Source organism: Scophthalmus maximus, chromosome 3, assembly GCF_022379125.1.
Source record: "Scophthalmus maximus strain ysfricsl-2021 chromosome 3, ASM2237912v1, whole genome shotgun sequence".
Classification (NCBI taxonomy): Eukaryota; Metazoa; Chordata; class Actinopteri; order Pleuronectiformes; family Scophthalmidae; genus Scophthalmus; species Scophthalmus maximus.
Genome location: NC_061517.1, coordinates 221,241 through 244,877, shown reverse-complemented (window position 1 = coordinate 244,877; position 23,637 = coordinate 221,241). Strand labels below are relative to the sequence as shown.

General features: G+C 46.2%; 2 protein-coding genes and 1 long non-coding RNA gene across 12 annotated transcripts; 1 reads left to right on the top strand and 2 right to left on the bottom strand.

Moving 5' to 3' along the window:
- Window positions 1–849: 849 nt before the first annotated feature.
- LOC118316855 lies at window positions 850–14,369 on the bottom strand. 2 transcript variants are annotated; one of them, XM_035645095.2, is made up of 9 exons: window positions 12,193–14,369; window positions 8,650–8,874; window positions 7,480–7,638; window positions 5,402–5,473; window positions 4,262–5,317; window positions 4,046–4,165; window positions 3,155–3,204; window positions 1,942–3,076; window positions 850–1,320 (listed from the first exon to the last, which is right to left on the bottom strand). In XM_035645095.2, exons 1-9 carry the CDS (start codon window positions 12,697–12,699, stop codon window positions 1,129–1,131), a joined length of 3,516 nt encoding a protein of 1,171 aa, XP_035500988.1. In that variant the 5' UTR covers window positions 12,700–14,369; the 3' UTR covers window positions 850–1,128. The 2 variants fall into 2 exon arrangements, with proteins under 2 accessions (XP_035500988.1, XP_035500987.1); XM_035645094.2 differs by having other exon boundaries at window positions 1,942–3,204.
- On the top strand, window positions 14,363–23,196 carry LOC118316858 (oxysterol-binding protein-related protein 2). 8 transcript variants are annotated; one of them, XM_035645105.2, is made up of 15 exons: window positions 14,363–14,509; window positions 14,746–14,833; window positions 14,962–14,999; window positions 15,939–16,038; window positions 17,064–17,139; window positions 17,754–17,888; window positions 18,152–18,249; window positions 18,342–18,524; window positions 18,673–18,780; window positions 18,854–18,943; window positions 19,028–19,154; window positions 19,386–19,505; window positions 19,700–19,820; window positions 19,919–20,009; window positions 21,844–23,196. In XM_035645105.2, exons 3-15 carry the CDS (start codon window positions 14,963–14,965, stop codon window positions 21,944–21,946), a joined length of 1,389 nt encoding a protein of 462 aa, XP_035500998.1. In that variant the 5' UTR covers window positions 14,363–14,509; window positions 14,746–14,833; window position 14,962; the 3' UTR covers window positions 21,947–23,196. The 8 variants fall into 8 exon arrangements, with proteins under 8 accessions (XP_035500998.1, XP_035500997.1, XP_035500999.1 ...); XM_035645104.2 differs by having other exon boundaries at window positions 14,746–14,850; XM_035645106.2 differs by having other exon boundaries at window positions 14,746–14,867.
- On the bottom strand, window positions 16,978–18,481 carry LOC118316865. Of its 2 annotated transcripts, none has more exons than XR_004795276.2 (3): window positions 18,013–18,481; window positions 17,399–17,873; window positions 16,978–17,118 (listed from the first exon to the last, which is right to left on the bottom strand). It is a non-coding gene; the product is annotated as an uncharacterized LOC118316865 (long non-coding RNA). The 2 variants fall into 2 exon arrangements; XR_004795275.2 differs by having other exon boundaries at window positions 18,134–18,481.
- Window positions 23,197–23,637: the final 441 nt, after the last annotated feature.

The window sequence follows — 23,637 nt, the reverse complement described above, 5'->3', positions numbered from 1 at the left end:
CAGGAGTGTGTTTTTAAATGTGCGATCAACGAAAGTGATTAAAGAAGGTCCGGAGCAGAGCGGCGGCTGCAGCTGCAGCGCCTCCTGCGGCCGAAGCCAGTACCGCAGCGGAGCAAATTACGGAGGCGCATTAGGACCAAAAACAAGAAGAATGAGTTCAAAATGTTCAGGACAGAGACGTCAGAGAGCGCTGGATGTACACCATCATCTATTACTCACAATGTATTGACACGTTTATTTTTATGACTTGAAAATGTAGTAGTATAAAGCACATACTAATTTATTTATAATTTATTTATTATATTTTATATATATATATATATATATATATATATATATATATAGATATATAGATATATATTAAAGAAAGAGAGAGAATATTTAGAGTAATGTAAAAATGATGAAGATAAAGTGTCTTGTGTAGATGTGAAACGTGTACAGTGTAATGAAGACAGAGAGTGTGTGTGTGTTTGTGTGTGTGTGTGTGTGTGTGTGTGTGTGTGTGTGTGTGTGTGTGTGTGTGTGTGTGTGTGTGAGAGTGAGGGAGTGAGAGAGAGTAGAGGTCATGAACACATGTTGTGAGCAGGAACATGACACCGTGTGATTTTGTGACTCCACAGAGACGCCACTCGTTCGGTCCCTGACCAGACACACACACCAGCTGATCGATCAGCAGTGAAAGTCAACGCGGTCAGAGAGGAGGAGGAGGAGGAGAAAGATCATGCTGATCTTATTAACTACTTTGCAGTTACTTTCTTTTTTGAGCATGTGACGTGAAGCCTCCACCTGAAGCAGCGTATTTCTATTCAGTAAACAAGATGATCAATAAGTTCAGTTGCAGCCTTTCGCTCAAATCTTAGATGTTTATTCAGAACAGGAGTTTTTTTCTCTACAAAACAAGATAATATAATAAAAAAATGACTTCACGAAGTGCAAAAGTCAAATAAGTTTGAATTTGTTAATATAAATGAATATTCACTATTTGCAAGATTGTGTTTTGTGACATTATGATTGATCTGTCAAAGGAGATGAGTGTTTTATAGATATTAAACTCACAGTTCTCCTACACATCACACACACACACACGCACACACACACACAACATCCTGCAGTTAAATCATTACATGTTCAACGTGTCAGCCGAGCCCCCGCCGCCGCTCCTCCTCCGGGTCCCTCACAGCCGGATGGCGAGCCCACGGGAGGGGAGTGTCTGTGTCGGAGGACTTTGCTCTGGTTGGACGTTTGTCTCTGGGCGGAGCGACAAGGACGAGCGAAGCAGAAAGTCAAAGTGCTGCCGGAGCTGCAGTCGTAGGTTCCGTCCTGATCGAAGGAGAGCGGAGAAAATCAAAAGGTTGATTAATCAATTCATCAGCCAGCAGAAATTAATTGAAAACCAGATTAATAATTTGACAAATTTTCAATCCAAAATGTTCTATCTTCTGAAATGAGAGGATTTGTTGTTCTTCATTGTCATATATGACAATAAACTGAATGTCTTTGGTTTTCATCTGTCAAATAAAACATTTTGAATATTATGAATATCAATAAACTGTGGGAAATTATAATCTGCATGATGACACATACAATAATTAACCTGAGGCCAGTGCTTCATAATAATAATAATAATGATAATACATGATGTTTTCATAGCGCTCAGCCGATCAAACAAATGGATGAAAGCTGAATATTTCACTGAATATGTGATTAATCTTCTCAAGATAAGAATATAAACCAAAACAAAGATGAGTGTAAATCTTAATGAATACAAAGCTGTAAACGTCTTAATTCAACACATTCACATCATAATCTGCTGTGACTTTGTCAGTCCACACTTACAACCATCCTGAATTCTATTATGAATAGAAATGAATAAATCAACATTTATAATATTGAGGACTTTTCTCCTCTGATGAACAGAAACATGATGACGTAGTGACTCACCTCAGGGGAGACGCTCACGCTGTGGCGGACGCCGGGGTTCAGGACGCCGCTCTTCTCGTCTCTCTGCTTCATGAACCTCTGGTTGACGATCCTCGTCACGCTGTCGGTCCTGTGCAGCGCGGCGACAGGAGGCCTCGTCGGGACCCGCTCCAGGTTCTTAGGGCCGCTCTTCGTCTTCGGTCCTGACCCGGAAACTGGTTTCTCAGCCCGGCCGCTCACCCTGCGCAGAAACTCTGTGACCAGACCATAACGGTTGGCGCCTGCAGGTTTGGTGGGAGGCTTGGCGCTGCTCAGAGAGCCGGGGCTCTGTGCTGCGCTCTGTCGCTGACTGGTCTGTCGGGTCCAAGAAGAGACGCCAGAGCCGCTCTGATGGTTCAGGTTCCACAGGGCTCGGTCTCTAGAGGAGGAGGAGGAACCCACACTCGGGGTTGAAGGGAGAGAAGAAGCACCGGAGTGTCTCCGGTACAGTTTCGGTGAAGAGGTGGAGGTTCTGGGCCTCTCGACTCCGTCCAGTGAGGTGGAGATGTGGTGAGAGCGGGCAGTGACCAAGGAGGAGCTCAGGGCTCGAGAGGGGCTGCTTCTCCTCACAGGGCCCACGTCCGTCTGCAGGCCAACACTCACCATCTGTGGCTTCATGTGGGTCTGAGTGCCTGAGCAGGCCACGTCCACCCACCGCCCCACTGACCTCCTTCCCTTCTCCTGTGAGCTGCTGTAGACCGCCTGCCTCCAGCCGGCCTTCATCTCCTTCACGTCGTCACTCAGGTTGGCAGATGAGCCCAGACAGAGCGCAGACAGGGAGGTGGGCGGCGTGCACCAGGGAGACGACGTGTCCACAGACTCTCCGTCTGCGACGGGGCTTTGCTTGGCCTGAGCCAGCTGGACCCTGCGGGCAGAGGGGGGGCTGAAGTAGATGCGGACGGCCGACTTCTCCGGGGCGGTGTGGCTTCTCTCCACGGACATCTGCTCAAAATCAAGATCAGGGAAGCTAAGCGGCATGATTGGATGGTCCCACGTCTTAGCGGGCTCCTCTCGGTCCAGCTGGGCCGCCGCCCGGCTCAGACAGCTCCAGTTCTTCCTCTTAGAGTCGCGTGGAGAAAACGCTCGCTTCGGTTTTTTCTCTTTTGAGCTGCAGATTCTTTGAAAACAGCAGGAGACACACGGGTTACAACCTCGGGCCTCATGAACGAGATGGACCAGGTGAAAAAACACTGACCTGCCAGCTTCACAAGGTCGATCGTCGAGGAGGAAACCAGTGACCGGACACTGAGCAGAGAGAAAGGACAGAAGTTTAATCAGCGTCGAGACTCGGTTCTGTTGCTTTGGTCCAGAGTTGCTCAACAACAGTTGGATGAGTTGCCATGAACTCTGGTACGGACGTCAATGCGCCCCTCACCATGAATTGTAACAAACCTTCATGATCCTATGATTTTTCATATTGGACCATAATCAGGTCAAATTCTAATTTGTCCAATATTTAAATACCTGCGAACACTCGGCTGGAGCTCTTTTGTGTCCAAATGTGTAGCAAATGTTAGCATGCTAATACACTAAGCTATTGTGGTCAAAGTTATTCTGCATTCACGCAGAATTGGAGTTGAACATGATATTATACATTGTGTCATGTTCATGCGATATGGACGTAGAGACTGCAAAGAAGTTTAACACGATCACTTCAGCCTCTCTGACTCGTCTGGTTCCTCTGACAACCGAAGGGATTTGATTTGGTCAGTGGAGTAAGAAGGAAAAATTACCATCAGAGAAATAAATCCGCCAAAGTCACACGATGGACCCGCCGAGCCCCGTGGCAACAACTCAGATGTCAGATTACATTTCTGATCCAAGGTTTATTAAATTAAAACTGTCTCTCTGTTTGCAGGTGGACACTGAGGACAAGTGAGACTGAAGAAGACGTTCACTGCAGAGAATGTGTTTTTTCATGTCCTGTTTGGCCGCAGCCGCTGTGAGAGATTAGCCTCAATACTCTGGCACGAGTATTTCATGATTTCTCGTTGAACCGAGTGTCCAAGGAGACGGATCATCGGCAGGACTTCCCGCTGTATCACACACAGTGGGGAGGGGGGAGGGGGGTGAACGCCGTCCTCACCTCGGCTGCCTTGTCCTGCGTTGCCTTGGCTCCACTGTCGATTTCAATCCTCTCATCGCGAAGCTCTGCAGCGACGTCCTGCAGCAGACCTCGCAGCACAGACATGGTTTTGTCTTTACCCTGAATCAACACAAAACATATCCAGACATATTCAGACATCACAAAGAACTGATCTCTAAAAAAACTCCATTTAATGATCAACATCTTTGATTTGACCTCTTTTCCCTCCAGGCCAGGTCCTTTAACTTGACACCACTGATGGAGGATCCACAGAATCTGCAAGGACAGTTGCATCTTTGGGTCCGAGTGGACGGAGGGTGCTCGTCTTGTTGCCCTCTCCTTCACCTCTGAGGCCCGGAGGTCTTCAACACTCTCCACATCTCCCGAGAGAAAGGAGGAAGTGCAGGGATCCCAAACGTGTCCATCCTTGTGAAAAGGGTTTTGGCCTAAATCTTGTCCCGTTAAAAGCGTCTCCACCCTCCCGATGAAAGACGACAGCATGTCCCGCAGAAGCTCCAAGGCCTCGTTGAAAGGTCCAGGTAGGAAAACCTTCTGAGCCTTACCGCTCCAGTCCACATCTGTGGGAGAGGTAAGCAGCTGTATGGCTGAACTCACGATGCAGGAATGATCTCTGAGAGCCAGAAGAGTTTCACAGTCTTTCACTGTCAATCCTCTGTCCAGTGGTTTGTCGTCATCGGCCTCCGGACGGTCTGAAGGATCCCACTCTCCTCCGACTGGACCTTCTCCATCACGACAAGCAGTGATCATCCCTTCGCATTGTGTTTGGTTCCATGTCTCGACTTCACTTTGACCTTTTTCTGCTTCCTGCTCGTAAACATCGCATCCCATTTCCATACTTTGCTCCGTTCCGTCTCTGTCCGGCGTCGAAGCTACAACTTTTTTCTCTGAAACATTCCGATTCTCTTCTTCTTCCTCTTCGCCTCGTCCTCCGGTTTTCTCCCTCAGGTCGCTCATCTCCACTCTCAGTCCACGATTCTCCACCTCCAGTTCGACGATGCGGCGGCTCAGGAGCGTGGCCTCCTCTTCCACTAGTTTCAAATGCACTTTGACCTCTGCCTCCCTGGCGTGGGCAGAGTTGTGTTTGCCCTCAGGTGATTGCTTGGCGTCCACGTCGCCGTAGGCTGAGCGGTATTTGGCCAGCTCCTCGCGCATGCCCTCGCCCTCCAAGACCAGTTTGGTGAGCTTCTTGCACATGAGAACTAATTCCTCTTTGGCAAAGTGGAGTTGGCACCTGAGCTCGGCGCTGTCGTCCTTTTGGGAACAAACCACAGGGATAATCAAGAAAACAGCAACAAGTATTTTTCAAATCAATCATAAATTGTGAATATATCAAACCTCAATCTGTTGAGAGACTCTTCTCTCCGCCTTCGTGGCTGAAGATCTGATGCTTTTCTTCTTCACAGACGCCTGACGAATAAAAACATGACTCTGTTAGCTTAGCGTAGCACAAAGACTGGAGCGAGACCAGCTGGTTGTGTCAAGCGACTTCATGGAACCTAATCTTCCACAAATTAAATTTTTTTTTTTTTGTTTAATATTGTGTTTAGGGCCATCTTGGTTTTTTGAAACCCAGAAGTAACCATGGAGGGGTACCAGCTGTCAATCACACTGTAGCCACGCCCCAACACATCCGGTGCTTTATGGTCTGTTTGACTGTAACTGGATCATAATGTACAACATGATTATCATGTGACGAAGAAGACTTGAACCATAAACTCCTCAGGAAAATGTTTTAATGATGTTATGAATCAAGTGAGAAGTCGTGTCACGTTCTCATAGAGTCGCCCCCTGCTGGTCAGAACACAGAACACAGGCTTCACACACTTCAACATTGGCTTCACTTTCCGGACATGAACACTATTTCACTTTCATATACAGTCTATGTTTTGAACTTTCAGGTTGTGAAATTTTATTAGTGAGCGTTAGGTGAGGGGAAGTTTTTTATAAGGCTAGCTGTTTCCCCCTGTTTCCAGTCTTTATGCTAAGCTAAGCTAACAGCTGCTGGCTGTAGTATCATAACACATGAGAGTGGTAAAAACAGTTGTGGGGAAAAGCAGACAGCAGCACATTTCCCAAAATGTTAATGTGTCCTTCTGCCGCGTCGTGTTGAAACCAAACGTTTTTTTCTCTTGTCTCTTCTTGACTGAGTTTATTCGTGAGTCTGAGTATGAGAGGAATGTGAGCTGCAGCCTGGCGCCATTGTCTCGCTCTCAGACCCTCGACAGGACGTCGGTGTGTTAATAATAGTCATCTTATAAAAAAGGGCTCCGAGCTTCTCAGTTCAAGGTCAGTGGGACTGGAGCGACCTGGATATTAAGGTTTCACAGATTACAGTGACTGTTGTGTTGCTTCTGTCCTTCTGTCCTTTTGTGTGCAGCCACAATCAGTTACTGAATCACTTTGAATATTAAAGTGCAAATCAACACTGGAGCAGCAACACATGAAGTTGATAACGGGAGTGTTTGACTAACAGAAGCTGTGTGAACGATCAAGTGTTGACAATGTGTTAGTTGGGGCCCAGTCCCGCTCGGCCCGGCAGTTCTGTTACTGTACCATCACGTTCCACAGTCCGGGTCAGGGACAGTCCAGCGAGTGTGTGACTGTGCGTTGTGCTCAGATTAGGTAATCTAAGTGGATTTCCCTGCTGGGATCAAAGGGCCGAGCAGCTGTCGCCCATGAGGGACCGATCGAGCTCATGCCAAAGCACAGAATCCTGGATTAAACCAAATCCGCGTCGCTTCAGTGCAGCAGCGACCACGAGAACTAAAGGTGGAGCGGAGGAGTCGCTGCCAGGGTGCGGCGGTGATCGTGATGGTTGCAGGTCAGGATGTTTATGAAGCCATAATATGAACTGACCCAGATTCAGACGAGTTGAATAGACGAGAGAGAGAGAGAGAGAGAGAGAGAATCTATTTCCGTGATCTCTGGCCTCTTGTCCTCTGAGCCGAGGATGTCAGCTGTGCCTCAGCATTCCCGGCTCCTTCTCCCGCCCGACGCCGGGCAGCTGCAGGCCGAGCCCTCCTCATATCACTGATCTGCCCCGGGGTCGTGTGTCGCAGCTGCGAGGGAACGGAGGAGGATTCCTGACCAGAGGGATGGAGGTTTGATTTACGTGAGATCCTCCTCCAGACGCCACTTCAGACTGAACAGACTCCTCTGGAGGAGCTGATGTCTGTAACTTCTCCTGCAGCCTCGAGCCCAAGTGAGACAAAGTCAAACTCTGGAGTTCAGTGGAGCTGCAGAAAACCTGAATGATACTTTGTGTCCTTCACATATAAAATTCAATAAACCATTTTGAAAATCGTAATGAATCTAATTGAAGTTGGGCACAGACAAACTTTCCCTCTACAGCAGATCATCTGAATCTCAAACATCCGAGTGAACGAGCAACGAGCAGAACTTTAGTATCGCACCTCTCTGGCTTTCTCCACCTCCGCCTGTAACACCTGCTTGGCCACTTCCTGTTCCTGTGTCTTCTCTCTGAGCGTCTCGTTTTCCCACTCCAACTGGGAATTCTTCTTCTTCACCTCCTCCAGCTCGTTGTACAACCGGAGCGACACGCTCTTCTCGACCTGCGAAGAAAAGATCAGGTTATTGTTGCTCCACTCAGGGAAAAGGAAGGAGAAGACGTCTCCTGAGGACAGACACCAAATATGTCTCTGTGTTTGTGTCTCTGTGTTTGTGTCTCTGTGTTGTCGTCTCTGTGTTTGTGTCTCTGTGTTTGTGTCTCTGTGTTTGTGTCTCTGTGTTGTTGTCTCTGTGTTGTCGTCTCTGTGTTGTCGTCTCTGTGTTGTCGTCTCTGTGTTGTCGTCTCTGTGTTGTCGTCTCTGTGTTTGTGTCTCTGTGTTTGTGTCTCTGTGTTGTTGTCTCTGTGTTGTCGTCTCTGTGTTGTCGTCTCTGTGTTGTCGTCTCTGTGTTGTCGTCTCTGTGGACATGTTGTGCGTGTTGTGGTCATTTAACAGATTTCCTGAGGAGAAGTTAACACCCAGCTGAGTCTGTCCAGTTTGCACTGATCCTCCATGTCGTCAATCAGATAAAAGGATGTAAGAAAATCTTCCTGGTGAGCAGTTTGTTCTCTGCAGCTTGGTTTGACTAAACTTTACCACGATATACTTGTGACAGGAATTCGCCACATGTGGACGAGGGGGTGAAGCTGAGGCTGCTGGGAATCCTCCACCACGCAGACGTCGGTTCACAGAAACTGTTATTCAGACCAAGACTCATCTGATTTTATGATTCAACGAGCTGCCACATGATTACACAGCAGTGTGTTAAAAATATAAACAGGAAACACGATGAAGACATTTCTACCTAATGACATTTTTGTGGCAGGAGGAAATTTACAGCTCAGTAAACAGACGTCAAATGATCCAGTGAGTAACAGTTCATCACGGTCCAGAGCAGTGATGCAGTCCACACACACACACACACACACATACACATACACATACACATACACATACACACACACACACACACACACACACACACACACACACACACACACACACACACACACACACACACACACACACACACACACACACACACACACACACACACACACACACACTCTCTCTGACCCTGACGTCGTGCTCCAGGCTCCGGACCAGCTCCCCGTCCACCTGTCCCGTCTGAGCCACTCGGATGCTGCGGCGCTCGGCCTTGCGGAGGCGATACTGCAGGACGCGACACGTCTTGTTGGCCTGTTCCAGCTGCAGACGCAGCTCCTGCAGCTGGAACAGCTCCTCCTCCTGGAACATGTCGCGCATCTCCAGCATCTCACAGCGAAGCTCCTCCGCCTCGTCCTGGGACGGAAACACAGAAAGACAAATATCAGTTGGAAGCTTTTACCAAAAGGATGAAGGTGCAGTGAAGGAGTTACAGGCGTTATTACAACCAGGATGTTTCCTAAAGCTCCAGTTGTGGAACTTATGAATATGGAAAGAATTTGAAAACGTGGACGCGTCACATGATTCATTGTCATTAGATCTGGATTCATCCTCCAGCTCTGTTTTCACTTACAACCGTCCTGATGAGCGCCTGCCAGTCGTTACCATGGGAACCTGCATTTTGCCCAAATCATAGGAACTTTTGCATAACGCATTAAAAATGTATATGAAATTTGTAATGGGTTAGTTATGTAGTACATTGAATGAATAAACGTGTAAATTGTTAAAAATAATTATCAGACTGAGACAAATATGTTGATCAAAAATAATAATCAGATCAATCCAGGATGAAAACGAGAATTATTAATACCTACGTAGAAATGGTAAAAACTAACAGTGACAGTCACTTACAGTCTGTAAGGAGGTGAACTGAGGAGGAGGAGGTGAACAGAGGAGGTGGTGAACAGAGGAGGAGGTGAACAGAGGAGGAGGTGAACAGAGGAGGAGGTGAACAGAGGAGGAGGAGGTGAACTGAGAAGGAGGTGAACAGAGGAGGAGGAGGAGGTGAACAGAGGAGGAGCTGAACGGAGGAGGAGGTGAACAGAGGAGGAGGAGGTGAACAGAGGAGGAGGTGAACAGAGGAGGTGGTGAACAGAGGAGGAGGTGAACAGAGGAGGAGGTGAACAGAGGAGGAGGAGGAGAACAGAGGAGGAGGAGGAGAACAGAGGAGGAGGTGAACAGAGGAGGAGGAGCTGAACAGAGGAGGAGGTGAACAGAGGAGGAGGAGGAGAACAGAGGAGGAGGTGAACAGAGGAGGAGGTGAACAGAGGAGGAGGAGCTGAACAGAGGAGGAGGTGAACAGAGGAGGAGGAGGTGAACTGAGAAGGAGGTGAACAGAGGAGGAGGAGGAGAACAGAGGAGGAGGTGAACAGAGGAGGAGGTGAACAGAGGAGGAGGTGAACAGAGGAGGAGGAGAACAGAGGAGGAGGAGGTGAACTGAGAAGGAGGTGAACAGAGGAGGAGGAGGAGGTGAACAGAGGAGGAGCTGAACGGAGGAGGAGGTGAACAGAGGAGGAGGAGGTGAACAGAGGAGGTGGTGAACAGAGGAGGAGGTGAACAGAGGAGGAGGTGAACAGAGGAGGAGGTGAACAGAGGAGGAGGAGGAGAACAGAGGAGGAGGAGGAGAACAGAGGAGGAGGTGAACAGAGGAGGAGGAGCTGAACAGAGGAGGAGGTGAACAGAGGAGGAGGAGGAGAACAGAGGAGGAGGTGAACAGAGGAGGAGGTGAACAGAGGAGGAGGTGAACAGAGGAGGAGGAGCTGAACAGAGGAGGAGGTGAACAGAGGAGGAGGAGGTGAACTGAGAAGGAGGTGAACAGAGGAGGAGGAGGAGAACAGAGGAGGAGGTGAACAGAGGAGGAGGTGAACAGAGGAGGAGGTGAACAGAGGAGGAGGAGAACAGAGGAGGAGGAGGTGAACTGAGAAGGAGGTGAACAGAGGAGGAGGAGGAGGTGAACAGAGGAGGAGCTGAACGGAGGAGGAGGTGAACAGAGGAGGAGGAGGTGAACAGAGGAGGTGGTGAACAGAGGAGGAGGTGAACAGAGGAGGAGGTGAACAGAGGAGGAGGAGGAGAACAGAGGAGGAGGAGGAGAACAGAGGAGGAGGTGAACTGAGAAGGAGGTGAACAGAGGAGGAGGAGGAGAACAGAGGAGGAGGTGAACAGAGGAGGAGGTGAACAGAGGAGGAGGTGAACAGAGGAGGAGGTGAACAGAGGAGGAGGAGCTGAACAGAGGAGGAGGTGAACAGAGGAGGAGGTGAACAGAGGAGGAGGTGAACAGAGGAGGAGGAGAACAGAGGAGGTGGTGAACAGAGGAGGAGGAGCTGAACAGAGGAGGAGGAGGTGAACAGAGGAGGAGGTGAACAGAGGAGGTGGTGAACAGAGGAGGAGGAGAACAGAGGAGGTGGTGAACAGAGGAGGAGGTGAACAGAGGAGGAGGAGGAGGTGAACAGAGGAGGAGGAGAACAGAGGAGGTGGTGAACAGAGGAGGAGGTGAACAGAGGAGGAGGAGAACAGAGGAGGTGGTGAACAGAGGAGGAGGAGGTGAACAGAGGAGGAGGAGGTGAACAGAGGAGGTGGTGAACAGAGGAGGAGGAGGAGAACAGAGGAGGAGGAGGTGAACAGAGGAGGAGGTGAACAGAGGAGGAGGAGGTGAACAGAGGAGGAGGTGAACAGAGGAGGAGGTGAACAGAGGAGGAGGAGGTGAACAGAGGAGGAGGAGGTGAACAGAGGAGGAGGTGAACAGAGGAGGAGGAGGTGAACAGAGGAGGAGGTGAACAGAGGAGGTGGTGAACAGAGGAGGTGGTGAACAGAGGAGGAGGTGAACAGAGGAGGAGGTGAACAGAGGAGGAGGTGAACAGAGGAGGAGGAGGAGAACAGAGGAGGAGGAGGTGAACAGAGGAGGAGGTGGTGAACAGAGGAGGAGGTGAACAGAGGAGGAGGTGAACAGAGGAGGTGGTGAACAGAGGAGGAGGAGGTGAACAGAGGAGGAGGTGAACAGAGGAGGTGGTGAACAGAGGAGGAGGAGGTGAACAGAGGAGGAGGTGAACAGAGGAGGAGGAGGAGGAGGTGAACAGAGGAGGAGGTGAACAGAGGAGGAGGAGGAGGAGGTGAACAGAGGAGGAGGAGGTGAACAGAGGAGGAGGAGGAGGTGGTGAACAGAGGAGGAGGAGGTGAACAGAGGAGGAGGAGGAGGTGGTGAACAGAGGAGGAGGTGAACAGAGGAGGAGGTTGGCCTGGACGTGCGTCACTCAGACGACAGTGGCTAATCAGAAGAGAGGCTCATCACATATTAATTAGACCTGTTTCTTTGCAGAGATATATAAGAGATATAAAAACAATATAGAAATAAAACATACATATCTGCTTAAGGATCAAAACACAGAAAGGTGAATATGGGACATTTCGTATTTAATATTTAATAAATATCAGATGAATTGTCTCTGTTGTGCTGATTCTACTTCAACGATCTGAAAATCAGATCTTCTCAACACGAGGTTCGTTTGGTTTGTCACTGATTTGATTTATGATCCGATCAGTGTCTGATGAAGAACTTCATGACAGTTACAGGAGCTTCGCTCTTCATATTGAACCAAACCCACGTGGAGATTTGTGCAGATTAAATGCGAGACGACCGGTTGTCATGCAAACGGATTTTAGTGACTGAATGACACTTACTTTCAGATACTCGTTCTCGGATCTGAGCTCGTCCAGCTCCCGGACGAGGTCCTCGGTGCTCTGCGCCATCACGAGCTCCGCTCCCGCGGCACCGGAGTCCGCGGCCGCTGCGCATCGGCTCGGCGCCTCGTAAACTCTCCCGTGTGTCCACATCCACTCGGTGTCGCCGGTCGGAGAGTCGAGCTTGTTTCCCTCCGAGGGGCAGTCCGACATTTCGGAGCTGCTGTCGGAGGAGGAGAGTTTCCCAGAGACGCAGCCGGAGTCTTTGCTCAGATCCTCTGAAGCGTTGCTGGCGTCGGACAGTTTCCTCTGCGCGCCGGAGCTGGATGACTCTTTCCCCGCTGGTTTCACGTCCGCGTCGGATCCACGGAGTCCGGACTGTGTCTCCGTGGAGCAGCAGCCACGTGGAGCATCTTTCTTCTTCTGGACAGAAACCTGCTGCTGCGTCCTGAGCTGTCTCTGGCTCCGGAGCGCAGGTCTCACGCTCCTGTCTCCGGCTCTGTTCATCCCGACTTCCCCCACGTCTCTCGACTTCAGGTGCGTCACGCAGCTTTTATATCCAAGTTGATGATGATGATGTCCGCGCCTCAGAGCTCAGTGTCTGCTCCTCCTCATCCTCCTCATCCTCCTGGAGACTGACGCTTTGCCATAACGCGCGGACGGACCGGCAGAAGGAACAGTGATGGTCCATTATGACTTCCGGCCATCATTTCCGAAATAAAAGCTTTTTCAACCAAAGTAAAATGTCGATTTGATAAGTTTCTGTTTTTTCTTTACATTTGTCGTCTGTCTCCATAATGACACATTTCATCAACACCAATCTCTTGATAATTAATTATGATTATGATCCAATTAATAATCTCAAAATGAGATTTAACATTTCTAACAGTGTCGGTTGTTTTCTTTCCCAGAAGCAATGGAAAGTGCTCTTTAGATTAAATTTATCATTATTATTATTAATTCCTGGACGCTGCAGTTTCTGAGCTTTTACTTTGAAACGCACGTGTTTCCGGTCTGACTCTGACTCATGTTAACTTGATGTTTCCACTTTCTGCTCTGACAATGTGACAAACATCCAAAAGGGTAATTTCATCTGAGTTTCCAAAGTCACTGCAGTTGGATTCTTATTACAGGTTTAAGATTAATTGATCTCACATCTAATTATGAAGCATGTTTCGTACTAATCTTGAGTTCATAGAGTTGACGTGACTGATGACAGGTACAGGTACAGTATGACGCTGCCCCCTGGTGGTGGATCAGTTGTTTTGCCTCAGCTGTGCAAAGTAACTAAGTACATTTACTCAACGACTGTGAAGTACTTGTATGATGAGTATTAGTCTACGTCTACTCCACTGCAATTCAGAAGGAAAGATTGAATTTTCTTACTTCACCATCAAACAACTTATTTGAGTTATTTTACAATCAGAAACAGAATCAAAGACAGAAAATAAGAATACATTATAATTAAGTTCTAAGTGAACGTCAGATTACTGAATCTGTGTTGAACATGTTGTTTGTGGCCAATTGACCAAAATCTATGAAAACCAACGTGTAGTTTAAACCTTAAGAGCCTCAATTAAAGGGGAAGATTGTGTGTGTGTGTTTTCTTTTGGAAAATGATATGGTTTGTTCGCTTACATTAAACCATTAGAAAAACATAGATTTGTCATAATCCACTTGATTATCCATTCATTTTCTCTATTGTTGTGTTGAACACATGAATATGAATTATTTCAGAAATTAAGAGTTAAAGTACATGTCATGTTTTTCATGTAGGGAGTTTTGCACTTTAGAACCTTTTACTTTAAGAGTCAAATATAAAAAGATTGTGGAGATGATGAACTGTATCGTGTTGTCACAGACTTGGAGCCAGTCCAGAAAAGAACAGATTTATTTTGAGGTAAACTTTGGTGAAAAGTATTTTCTTTAACTTCTGGTTTAAGGTTTAAATCAATCACATCTCGTCTGTTGTTGTTGTTGTTGTTGTTGATGAACAATAAAATAGTTCCATATCATATTTATCATATTGATAAATGATAGTCTCTTTTATATGAATACATCTTGAATCAGTTCAACTGTACTAATCTCTCGGCTCGTGTCATAATCACGTCATATATTAATATCTTCTGGATCAAACATCTGCTCTTCACCTGCTCTTCATCGGCTGTTTCTGGAAGCTGCTGGCTGCCACCTGATTGGCTGCCGGACCTGTCACTCACAGTGTCCTTGCCGCCCACTTCCGCCCCGCTCCTCAGTCACTTCACTCTTCTTCTTCACTTGTTTGTCACGAGCTCTTTAACTTGACCTCGACTCGCAGGTACAGTCCGTTAGTGTGTTGTGAGCTTAGCTTTAGCTTTAGCTTTAGCTCCCCGCTCATTCTGCCGCTTAGCAGCGGTGATGCTAACGGTGATGCTAACAGTGATGCTAACGGTAGCTAGCCCGGCAGCTAACTAACAGCCGGGAGCAGAGCAGCTGTTTGTCTCCACCGCCGCAGACAGTGGCCTCGGGCCCCCGCCCGGGGCGGGCGGTGCTAACGAGCTGTCCGTGTTACAGATCGTGTGTCTGTGATGAGGAGCGACGCTGCGCTGCAGAACCAGGCCGGTGATGGAAGCATGGTTCTGATGGTTCTGATGTTCTGAAGGTTCTGATGTTCTGAAGGTTCTGATGTTCTGAAGGTTCTGATGTTCTGAAGGTTCTGATGTTCTGATGGTTCTGAAGGTTATGATGTTCTGAAGGTTCAGAGTAACAATAGTTTCTTACTCTGCTCAGAATGAACAGCGAGGAGGAGTTCTACGACGCGGAGACAGGTGAGACTCTCTCTCCTCCTCTTGTCTCCTCTTGTCTCTCTCCTCTGGTCCTCCCCCTCTCCTCCTCTTCTCTCTCTCCTCCTCTTGTCTCCTCATGTCTCTCTCCTCTGGTCCTCCCCCTCTCCTCCTCTTCTCTCTCTCCTCCTCTTGTCTCCTTTTCTTTCTCTCCTCCTCTTCTCTCTCTCCTCTTGTCTCCTCATGTCTCTCTCCTCTGGTCCTCCCCCTCTCCTCCTCTTATCTCTCTCCTCCTCTTGTCTCCTCTTGTCTCTCTCCTCTGGTCCTCACCCTCTCCTCTTCTCTCTCTCCTCTTCTCTCTCTCCTCCTCTTGTCCTCCCCCTCTCCTCCTCTTCTCTCTCTCCTCTTCTCTCTCTCCTCCTCTTGTCCTCCCCCTCTCCTCCTCTTGTCTTCTCTCTCTCCCCCTCTTGTTTTCTCTCTCTCCTCCTCTCGTCCTCACCCTCTCCTCCTCTTGTCTCCTCTTGTTTTCTCTCTCTCCCCCTCTTGTCCTCCCCCTCTCCTCCTCTTCTCTCTCTTCTCTTCTCTCTCTCCTCTTCTCTCTCTCCTCCTCTTGTCCTCCCCCTCTCCTCCTCTTGTCTTCTCTCTCTCCCCCTCTTGTTTTCTCTCTCTCCCCCTCTTGTCCTCCCCCTCTCCTCCTCTTCTCTCTCTTCTCTTCTCTCTCTCCTCTTCTCTCTCTCCTCCTCTTGTCCTCCCCCTCTCCTCCTCTTGTCTTCTCTCTCTCCCCCTCTTGTTTTCTCTCTCTCCCCCTCTTGTCCTCACCCTCTCTTCCTCTTGTCTCCTCTTGTCTTCTCTCGCTCCTCCTCTTGTTTTCTCTCTCTCCCCCTCTTGTCCTCACCCCCTCCTCCTCTTGTCTTCTCTCGCTCCTCCTCTTGTCTTCTCTCGCTCCTCCTCTGGTCCTCACCCTCTCCTCATTTGTCTCCTCAGGGCTGGAGTCAGATGATTCGTGTGAGGTCAGTTTTAAAGATGCTCTGGTGTTTGACAATAAGCAGGCGACCACTCAGGAGAACGGAGTTTGGCAGCGCAGGTGAGGAAACATGCAGAAGTTGTGTTCATGATGAGTTTCACATGTGGATGGTTTTTGAAGTGAGAAAAAGTCAAATACAACTTCTGCAGCGAACAGACATTAATAAATGAGGCTTTATTCAAACTGCTTGTGCATCATTCACTCATCACGACTCTAATGCAGCTGTGAATAGATTATTTGAGTCTTCAACATGAGGATCTGAAATAAAGCAGAGGAGGCTATAAAAAGATATGAAGCAGACGAGACAAGATCTGAGAGGAAACGTCTGCTGGAACTTTACCTTCTTTAACATCTGAAGTAAAGCAACATGGAGATGAGACAGAATCTGTTGGAGCCACAATCACAGAAGATGTGTGGACGTAGATATCCTGCTGCTTTAGGAAACATAATAAAGGAGACACATTCTACTCATATTCAAGGTTCTGAAGCTCAGTCTGCTCTGATTGGCCAACTGGCACAACTCTGTTGGGATTGGTCAGCCACCTCCAGGTGTGTAGGAACTGCTCTGTTTGTTAGGGGCGTGTCAGAGTCAGTGTCCTCCCTTCACCACGGAACTTTCATCTTTAACTTTGACGGACTTTAACAAACTCAGAACTATAACTCATTACAGGAAAAGAAAAAACTGAAAAATGCAGAATATGTCTCCTTTAAATTCTGGGTGATCAGAATCCGCCTTGTGAAACAACAATGATCCAAAGCAAACTTTAAAATCCACCTTGAAGAAACACGTCGAAGCCTCTGACTGATTATAAACATGAAACACATTTAATATCTCAGATCTGGACGAAGATAAACTATTAAAGTTGTTTACAGGCTGTATGTGTGTGTGTGTGTGCGTGCGTGCGTGCGTGCGTGTGTGCGTGCGTGTGATGCATGTCAACTCATGACCGTGTGCTCCAGGTTTCATCACACATCGTCCATCGATGCAGTCGTCAGTCACCATCTCAAACAGATTCTCTGCTGTAAAAAGGTTTTGTCTGATTTCACAAGATCTTTTCGATCTATTCCGTCTCAATGTGTCCCAGGAAAACTCTGCCGGCCGAGATGATCTCCAGGAACGACTTCAGCGTGTGGAGTATCCTGAAGAAATGCATCGGCATGGTGAGTCTCTGAGAACAGAAAACTACTTCTTCACTCAGAACTAAGTTTGTGACATTAAAGAACAAACTGTCGAAAAAAAGATTGAATGAACGTTCACTGCTTCACGATCTCGACTGATCTCGCTGCTCGTTTCTCTGCTCGGATGCTTTATAGGGGCAGGAAGCGACTTTGGAGAAAGATTCTTTGTCACTGATGATTTTACTTGTTCTGGTCGGGAATCGAACCAGCGGCCTCGGGTGTGTGAGACAGACGCACTAACCTTGAGACCAGAACCTCTGAGTCAACGCGTAGCTTCAGGTGTCAGGGAGTTTTGTGAGGTCAGCACCACAATTTACAGAACCAGGACTGAGCCCAACAGAACCGACCGCAAGGAAACATTCACTGAGTAAAAAAGAAAAAAAAAGTATTGGATTAAAATCGCTCACTGCCCCTTTAAATGGTTTGGGAAATATTTTCTTTGCTGCTAAATGAATTGAATAAATATCAGAACGTAGAAAAATCATCTTCTCAGTGGAAAAGGAAGTTTCATATGGAGTATATGGAGTATAAGTATGAAAGTGTTGTCTACTCGTGGCCGTTCATTCTTCTACATATTTTATTTTGGTGTTTTACAGGAACTGTCCAAAGTTGCGATGCCGGTCGAGTTTAACGAGCCGCTGAGTTTCCTCCAGAGAATGTCGGAGTACATGGAACACGCTCACCTGATCCACAAGGCCTGTGGCCTGTCGGACTCCCTGGATCGGATGCAGGTAGAGACACAGTAACATCACAGTCTGTATTCAACATGTACAGTAACAACTCACTAGTGTTTCTAATCAATCCTCTAGAAGTTATGATGATGATGAATTAATGTCACAAACTGGTGAAACTGACCTGCTCAGATTCAACGAGAAGTTTGACATGAAGTTCATTAAAACACAAAACGATACAACAAGCGATTGTTAGGACCAGGACCATTAATGTTCTGTTGATTGTTTCATGAATCCATCGTCACCTTGTGTCTCTGCGACAGGTCGTCGCTGCGTTCGCTGTCTCAGCTGTTGCATCTCAATGGGAACGGACTGGAAAACCATTCAACCCTTTACTGGGGGAGACGTACGAACTCGTCAGGTATCAGACGTCACATCGCACCGGTGCAGTTTCACCTCCATGACATAAGATTGTTGAGTTTGATTAATGAGTTAGAAATGTCTTTTCTGAAGAGAGGAAGAGGGGTACCGGTTGATCTCGGAGCAGGTGAGCCACCACCCGCCCGTCAGCGCCTTCCATGCTCAGTCTCTGAAGCAGGAGTTCGAGTTCCACGGATCCATTTGCCCCAAACTCAAGTTCTGGGGCAAAAGTGTGGAGGCGGAGCCCAAAGGCACTATGACCCTGGAGCTACTGAAGTGAGTCGTGACCTCATCAAATTATTTATGTTTGTCTTGCTGAGCAATCTTTAAAGGAATAGTGCCACATTTCAGTAAAAAGTGTTTTGTTAGTTTAAATATATAGATTTTCTCAGAATGCTGAACTATTTCTGAACTGTTTTTCCAGACATAAAGAAACGTACACGTGGACTAATCCCATGTGCTGTGTGCATAACATCATCTTGGGGAAACTGTGGATTGAGCAGTACGGGACTGTGGAGATATTCAACCACAGGTACAATGAAGAATCATCTGTTGATGGATTTAAACTCTTATTGAGCCACGTTGATATTAGTTATCTTCCTCAGCACGGGGGAGAAGTGTGTGTTAAACTTCAGACCCTGTGGGATGTTTGGGAAAGAGCTGCACAAGGTCGAAGGTCACATCCAAGACAAGAGGTGAGCGTGTAACCACGGCGACTCTGTAAACGCTCAGTGGCTGCGATTCTTTTCCTCTGAACCACTTTAATGTCTGTGGAGCAGCAAGAAGAGGCGGCGGGTGATTTACGGGAAGTGGACGGAGAGCATGTACAGCGTCGACCACAAGGTTTATGAAGCGTTCAGGAAGTCTGACAAGAAGACAGGAGGAGACGGGAAGAAGCTGAGACAGGTGAGCGACACTCAGGTCGGGCCAAGTCCACTGAGACGAGTCACACGATCACTCATGACCTCATCACGCTGACCTGTGTGTGTGTGTGTGTGTGTGTGTGTGTGTGTGTGTGTGTGTGTGTGTGTGTGTGTGTGTGTGTGTGTGTGTGTGTGTGTGTGTGTGTGTGTGTGTGTGTGTGTGTGTGTGTGTGTGTGTGTGTGTGTGTGTGTGTGTGTGTGTGTGTGTGTGTAGGAACAAAGCTGTGAAGCTGAGGACGCAGATGACATGCCTGAAGTTGAAGAGACTGTTACTGTGATACCAGGAAGTGCCTTACTTTGGAGGATAACACCTCGACCTGCTCAGTCAGCGCAGGTCATTGTAACGCACACGCACACAAACAGAGGTGGCGTCTTGTTTTATTCTCTCACAATGACACAGTTTTAGTGGGCGAGACACTAACATGGAGACATTTAAGACTTATTGGATCAATATAAGCAAGGATCAGTTTTAACATCATCGTTTTCTATATCCTCTCATTAAAAGATGATGATTGTCTCCGTGTGTAGATGTATAACTTCACCAGCTTCGCCATGACACTGAACGAGCTGGAGCCTGACGTGGAGCTGCTGCCCCCGACCGACTGCCGACTGAGGCCCGACGTCAGAGCCATGGAGAACGGAGACATCGGTATGAACACCCAGCTCACGTGGAGGGGAGGGAGGGGTTTGATTGACAGGCCAGGCATGATTCTGTAACAACCTCTCTATTTATATTCTTGTGTTTAGACGCAGCGAGTACAGAGAAAGAACGATTAGAGGAGAAGCAAAGAGCCGCATGCCGGGAACGTTCCCAGGACGAGGAGGAGTGGTCGACCAGGTCCTCAAACTCTGTCCGCTTCACATTAAACACCTTTTAACTTCCTCATCAAACACCTTTTAACTTCCTCATCAAACACCTTTTAACTTCCTCATCAAACACCTTTTAACTTCCTCATCAAACACCTTTTAACTTCCTCATCAAACACCTTTTAACTTCCTCATCAAACACGTTTTAACTTCTTCATCAAACACGTTTTAACTTCCTCATCAAACACGTTTTAACTTCTTCATCAAACACGTTTTAACTTCCTCATCAAACACCTTTAACTTCCTCATCAAACACGTTTTAACTTCTTCATCAAACACGTTTTAACTTCTTCATCAAACACGTTTTAACTTTTTCATCAAACACGTTTTAACTTCTTCATCAAACACGTATAACTTCCTCGTCAAACACGTTTTAACTTCCTCATCAAACACGTTTTAACTTCCTCATCAAACACGTATAACTTCCTCATCAAACACATTTTAACTTCCTCATCAAACACGTATAACTTCTTCATCAAACACGTTTTAACTTCTTCATCAAACACGTTTTAACTTTTTCATCAAACACGTTTTAACTTCTTCATCAAACACGTATAACTTCCTCATCAAACACATTTTAACTTCCTCATCAAACACGTATAACTTCTTCATCAAACACGTTTTAACTTCTTCATCAAACACGTTTTAACTTTTTCATCAAACACGTTTTAACTTCTTCATCAAACACGTTTTAACTTTTTCATCAAACACGTATAACTTCCTCGTCAAACACGTTTTAACTTCCTCATCAAACACGTTTTAACTTCCTCATCAAACACGTTTTAACTTCTTCATCAAACACGTATAACTTCCTCATCAAACACATTTTAACTTCCTCATCAAACACGTATAACTTCGTCATCAAACACGTTTTAACTTCCTCATCAAACACGTTTTAACTTCCTCCTCAAACACGTATAACTTCCTCATCAAACACATTTTAACTTCCTCATCAAACACGTATAACTTCGTCATCAAACACGTTTTAACTTCCTCATCAAACACGTTTTAACTTCCTCCTCAAACACGTATAACTTCCTCATCAAACACATTTTAACTTCCTCATCAAACACGTATAACTTCGTCATCAAACACGTTTTAACTTCCTCATCAAACACGTTTTAACTTCCTCATCAAACACGTTTTAACTTCCTCATCAAACACGTATAACTTCCTCATCAAACACCTTTTAACTTCCTCATCAAACAAGTATAACTTCCTCATCAAACACCTTTTAACTTCCTCATCAAACAAGTATAACTTCCTCATCAAACACGTATAACTTCGTCATCAAACACGTTTTAACTTCCTCATCAAACACATTTTAACTTCCTCATCAAACAGATGAGTGAAATGTGACGTCTGAAATAATAAAAATGATTCTTGTTCCAAAGGGAAAGTATTTCTTCAAAGTAAAGATTGACTGGGGATTATGTAATACTTACTTTAATACTTTCAGCTGGGACGTTCTGGTGTTACAGCAGCTGTCAGTTACACAACACATACAAAATACAAAAGGTTCAAAACAAAATCTAATGTAGCTTATTATTCTAAATGTGAGTATGGAAAGATCATTTGTGTTTCAGCCATAATCCAAGATATTTCTACACATCTGCTCTGAAAGTTAAACATTAGTTTGTGATTGGTTCATATTGGCTGGTACAGTAACTGGTACAGTTGGAGGCGTCATTGTGTGATTCTCTCTCTGGTTTGTCATGTCACAATAAAAACATGTTGTACTGTACATCTGTGATGTAACATCCGACCCCGTCATTAACAACCTCTCCTCCTGGTTCTGTCTCCAGGTGGTTCCAGGTGGGAACCAACCCCCACACGGGGGCCGAGGACTGGATCTACACCGGAGGATACTTCGACAGGAACTACTCCGACTGTCCCGACATCTTCTGACCAGTTCACGTGACGAGTTCACTGCTGCTGCTGGAGTCAATGAAATGTTTTTCAGAGAATCTGACTGAACGTCGTCCACAGGAAACAATGTGATATTAAGGAGAATGTTAGAGTTTACTTACTGCAAATGTTGACATCAAATTTCTTGGTCTTTATTTTCCCAAATGATGACAATAATCGTCCACGTTTGTTCCTCACCTGCGACACGATGTTCACATGGTCACGTTTAGTTCAGGTACAAGTAGAAAACATGTTGCACTGTCAGGTGTTATTCAGACATCTGCTACTTTTATATACACACACGTATACATATATATATATATATATAAATATATATATATACACACGTATATATATATATATGTATCTATCGCTATATATGTATCTATATGTATATGGGCTATTTGAATATTAGATGTCTATTGTAGTTCGCACTAAACATCACTAAAACATAGTGAAATGGTGAAATTGAAAGCTGCTCATCACCACGGGACGATGACGTTGGTACATTATACTGTATTATATGGTTGTCCACTGTAACGTAGATAATATATAACTGGTGCAAGATTCACACCTGTTAAAGCCATAAAACCTTTTTCTGCACTGAGTATAACGATGTAAATGTTCCACAGAACATTGACGCAAAGGGAAACGAAGCGTCGGAAACCTGGTGAAATAATATTAATAATAATAATATTAATAATTCAAAGTGAAGGTGATTTTTAACTCGTCACAGCTCCAGTCACGTGGGGAAAGTTAATTTCCACTTTATATTTGTTGATATTAACAAATTGGCACCAGTAAATATATATATATTCATATTAAGCTGTTTCTTTTTGACCCATTGACGAGGAGCCGCCTGTTACTGGATCCCTGATAATTCAGTCAAGTTCTCTGGTTACAAGGACTTTTATTAAATGATATGTGATATCATATCCTGGAGGGTCATATTTTCATCATGTCAGATTCAACTCCTCTTCACACACGGACACAGAAAGGAACTGTTCCCAGTTTGACCAGCGTCAGTAGGAACAGATCTCATGAACTGTGAAAACAAACAATAAACCACGTGATGATGATATGACTCATCACATGTCTTACTGTACATCAGTGTTGACATGTTCCAACCTGGTATGAAACATCTGGTCTTCACCGAGCTGCTGTTCCTGACCAACATCTGAGATGTCACAGTTAAATCACAAAACCATATGAACACAAGGAAAATGTAATAAATACATGAAAATGTCAAACCGGTTCATTGTTCGTGTTTCACACTTTGACATAATCTTATGACATGTCTTTACATTGTTATGGACGAAGTGACGTCACAAGTAACCGAGCGAGTCATAAGCAGTTATCATCAACAGAAACAGTTTGATTAATGATTTATCGTTTTCAAGCAAAAATATTCCCGAATATTTGATTTGATTTCATCCTCGTCACGAAGCAGAAAGATGTTTATAATATTGAATATATGTATATTGTATGATTGAACGGGTGTTTTGTCTTATCAACCGAACCTGAGCAGCCACATTATTGACACGCGGTTCGACCAATCACAGAGAGGCACCGGCACCAGTCGACCAATCACAGAGAGGCACCGGCACCAGTTGACCAATCACAGAGAGGCACCGGCACCAGTCGACCAATCACAGAGAGGCACCGGCACCAGTTGACCAATCATAGAGAGG

Excerpts from the sequence above, each read along its gene's own strand:
- LOC118316855 (XM_035645094.2), bottom strand. The coding sequence starts at position 12,699 with ATGAACAGAGCCGGAGACAGGAGCGTGAGACCTGCGCTCCGGAGCCAG. Across the intron at positions 7,639-8,649 it reads GCCTGGAGCACGACGTCAGG|GTCGAGAAGAGCGTGTCGCT; the intron begins GTCAGAGAGAGT and ends TTTTCTTCGCAG. Across the intron at positions 4,166-4,261 it reads CTGGCCTGGAGGGAAAAGAG|GGTAAAGACAAAACCATGTC; the intron begins GTCAAATCAAAG and ends GTGTTGATTCAG.
- LOC118316858 (XM_035645100.1), top strand. The coding sequence starts at position 16,962 with ATGCAGTCGTCAGTCACCATCTCAAACAGATTCTCTGCTGTAAAAAGG. Across the intron at positions 17,140-17,292 it reads TGAAGAAATGCATCGGCATG|GGGCAGGAAGCGACTTTGGA; the intron begins GTGAGTCTCTGA and ends GATGCTTTATAG. Across the intron at positions 18,250-18,341 it reads GAGACGTACGAACTCGTCAG|AGAGGAAGAGGGGTACCGGT; the intron begins GTATCAGACGTC and ends TCTTTTCTGAAG.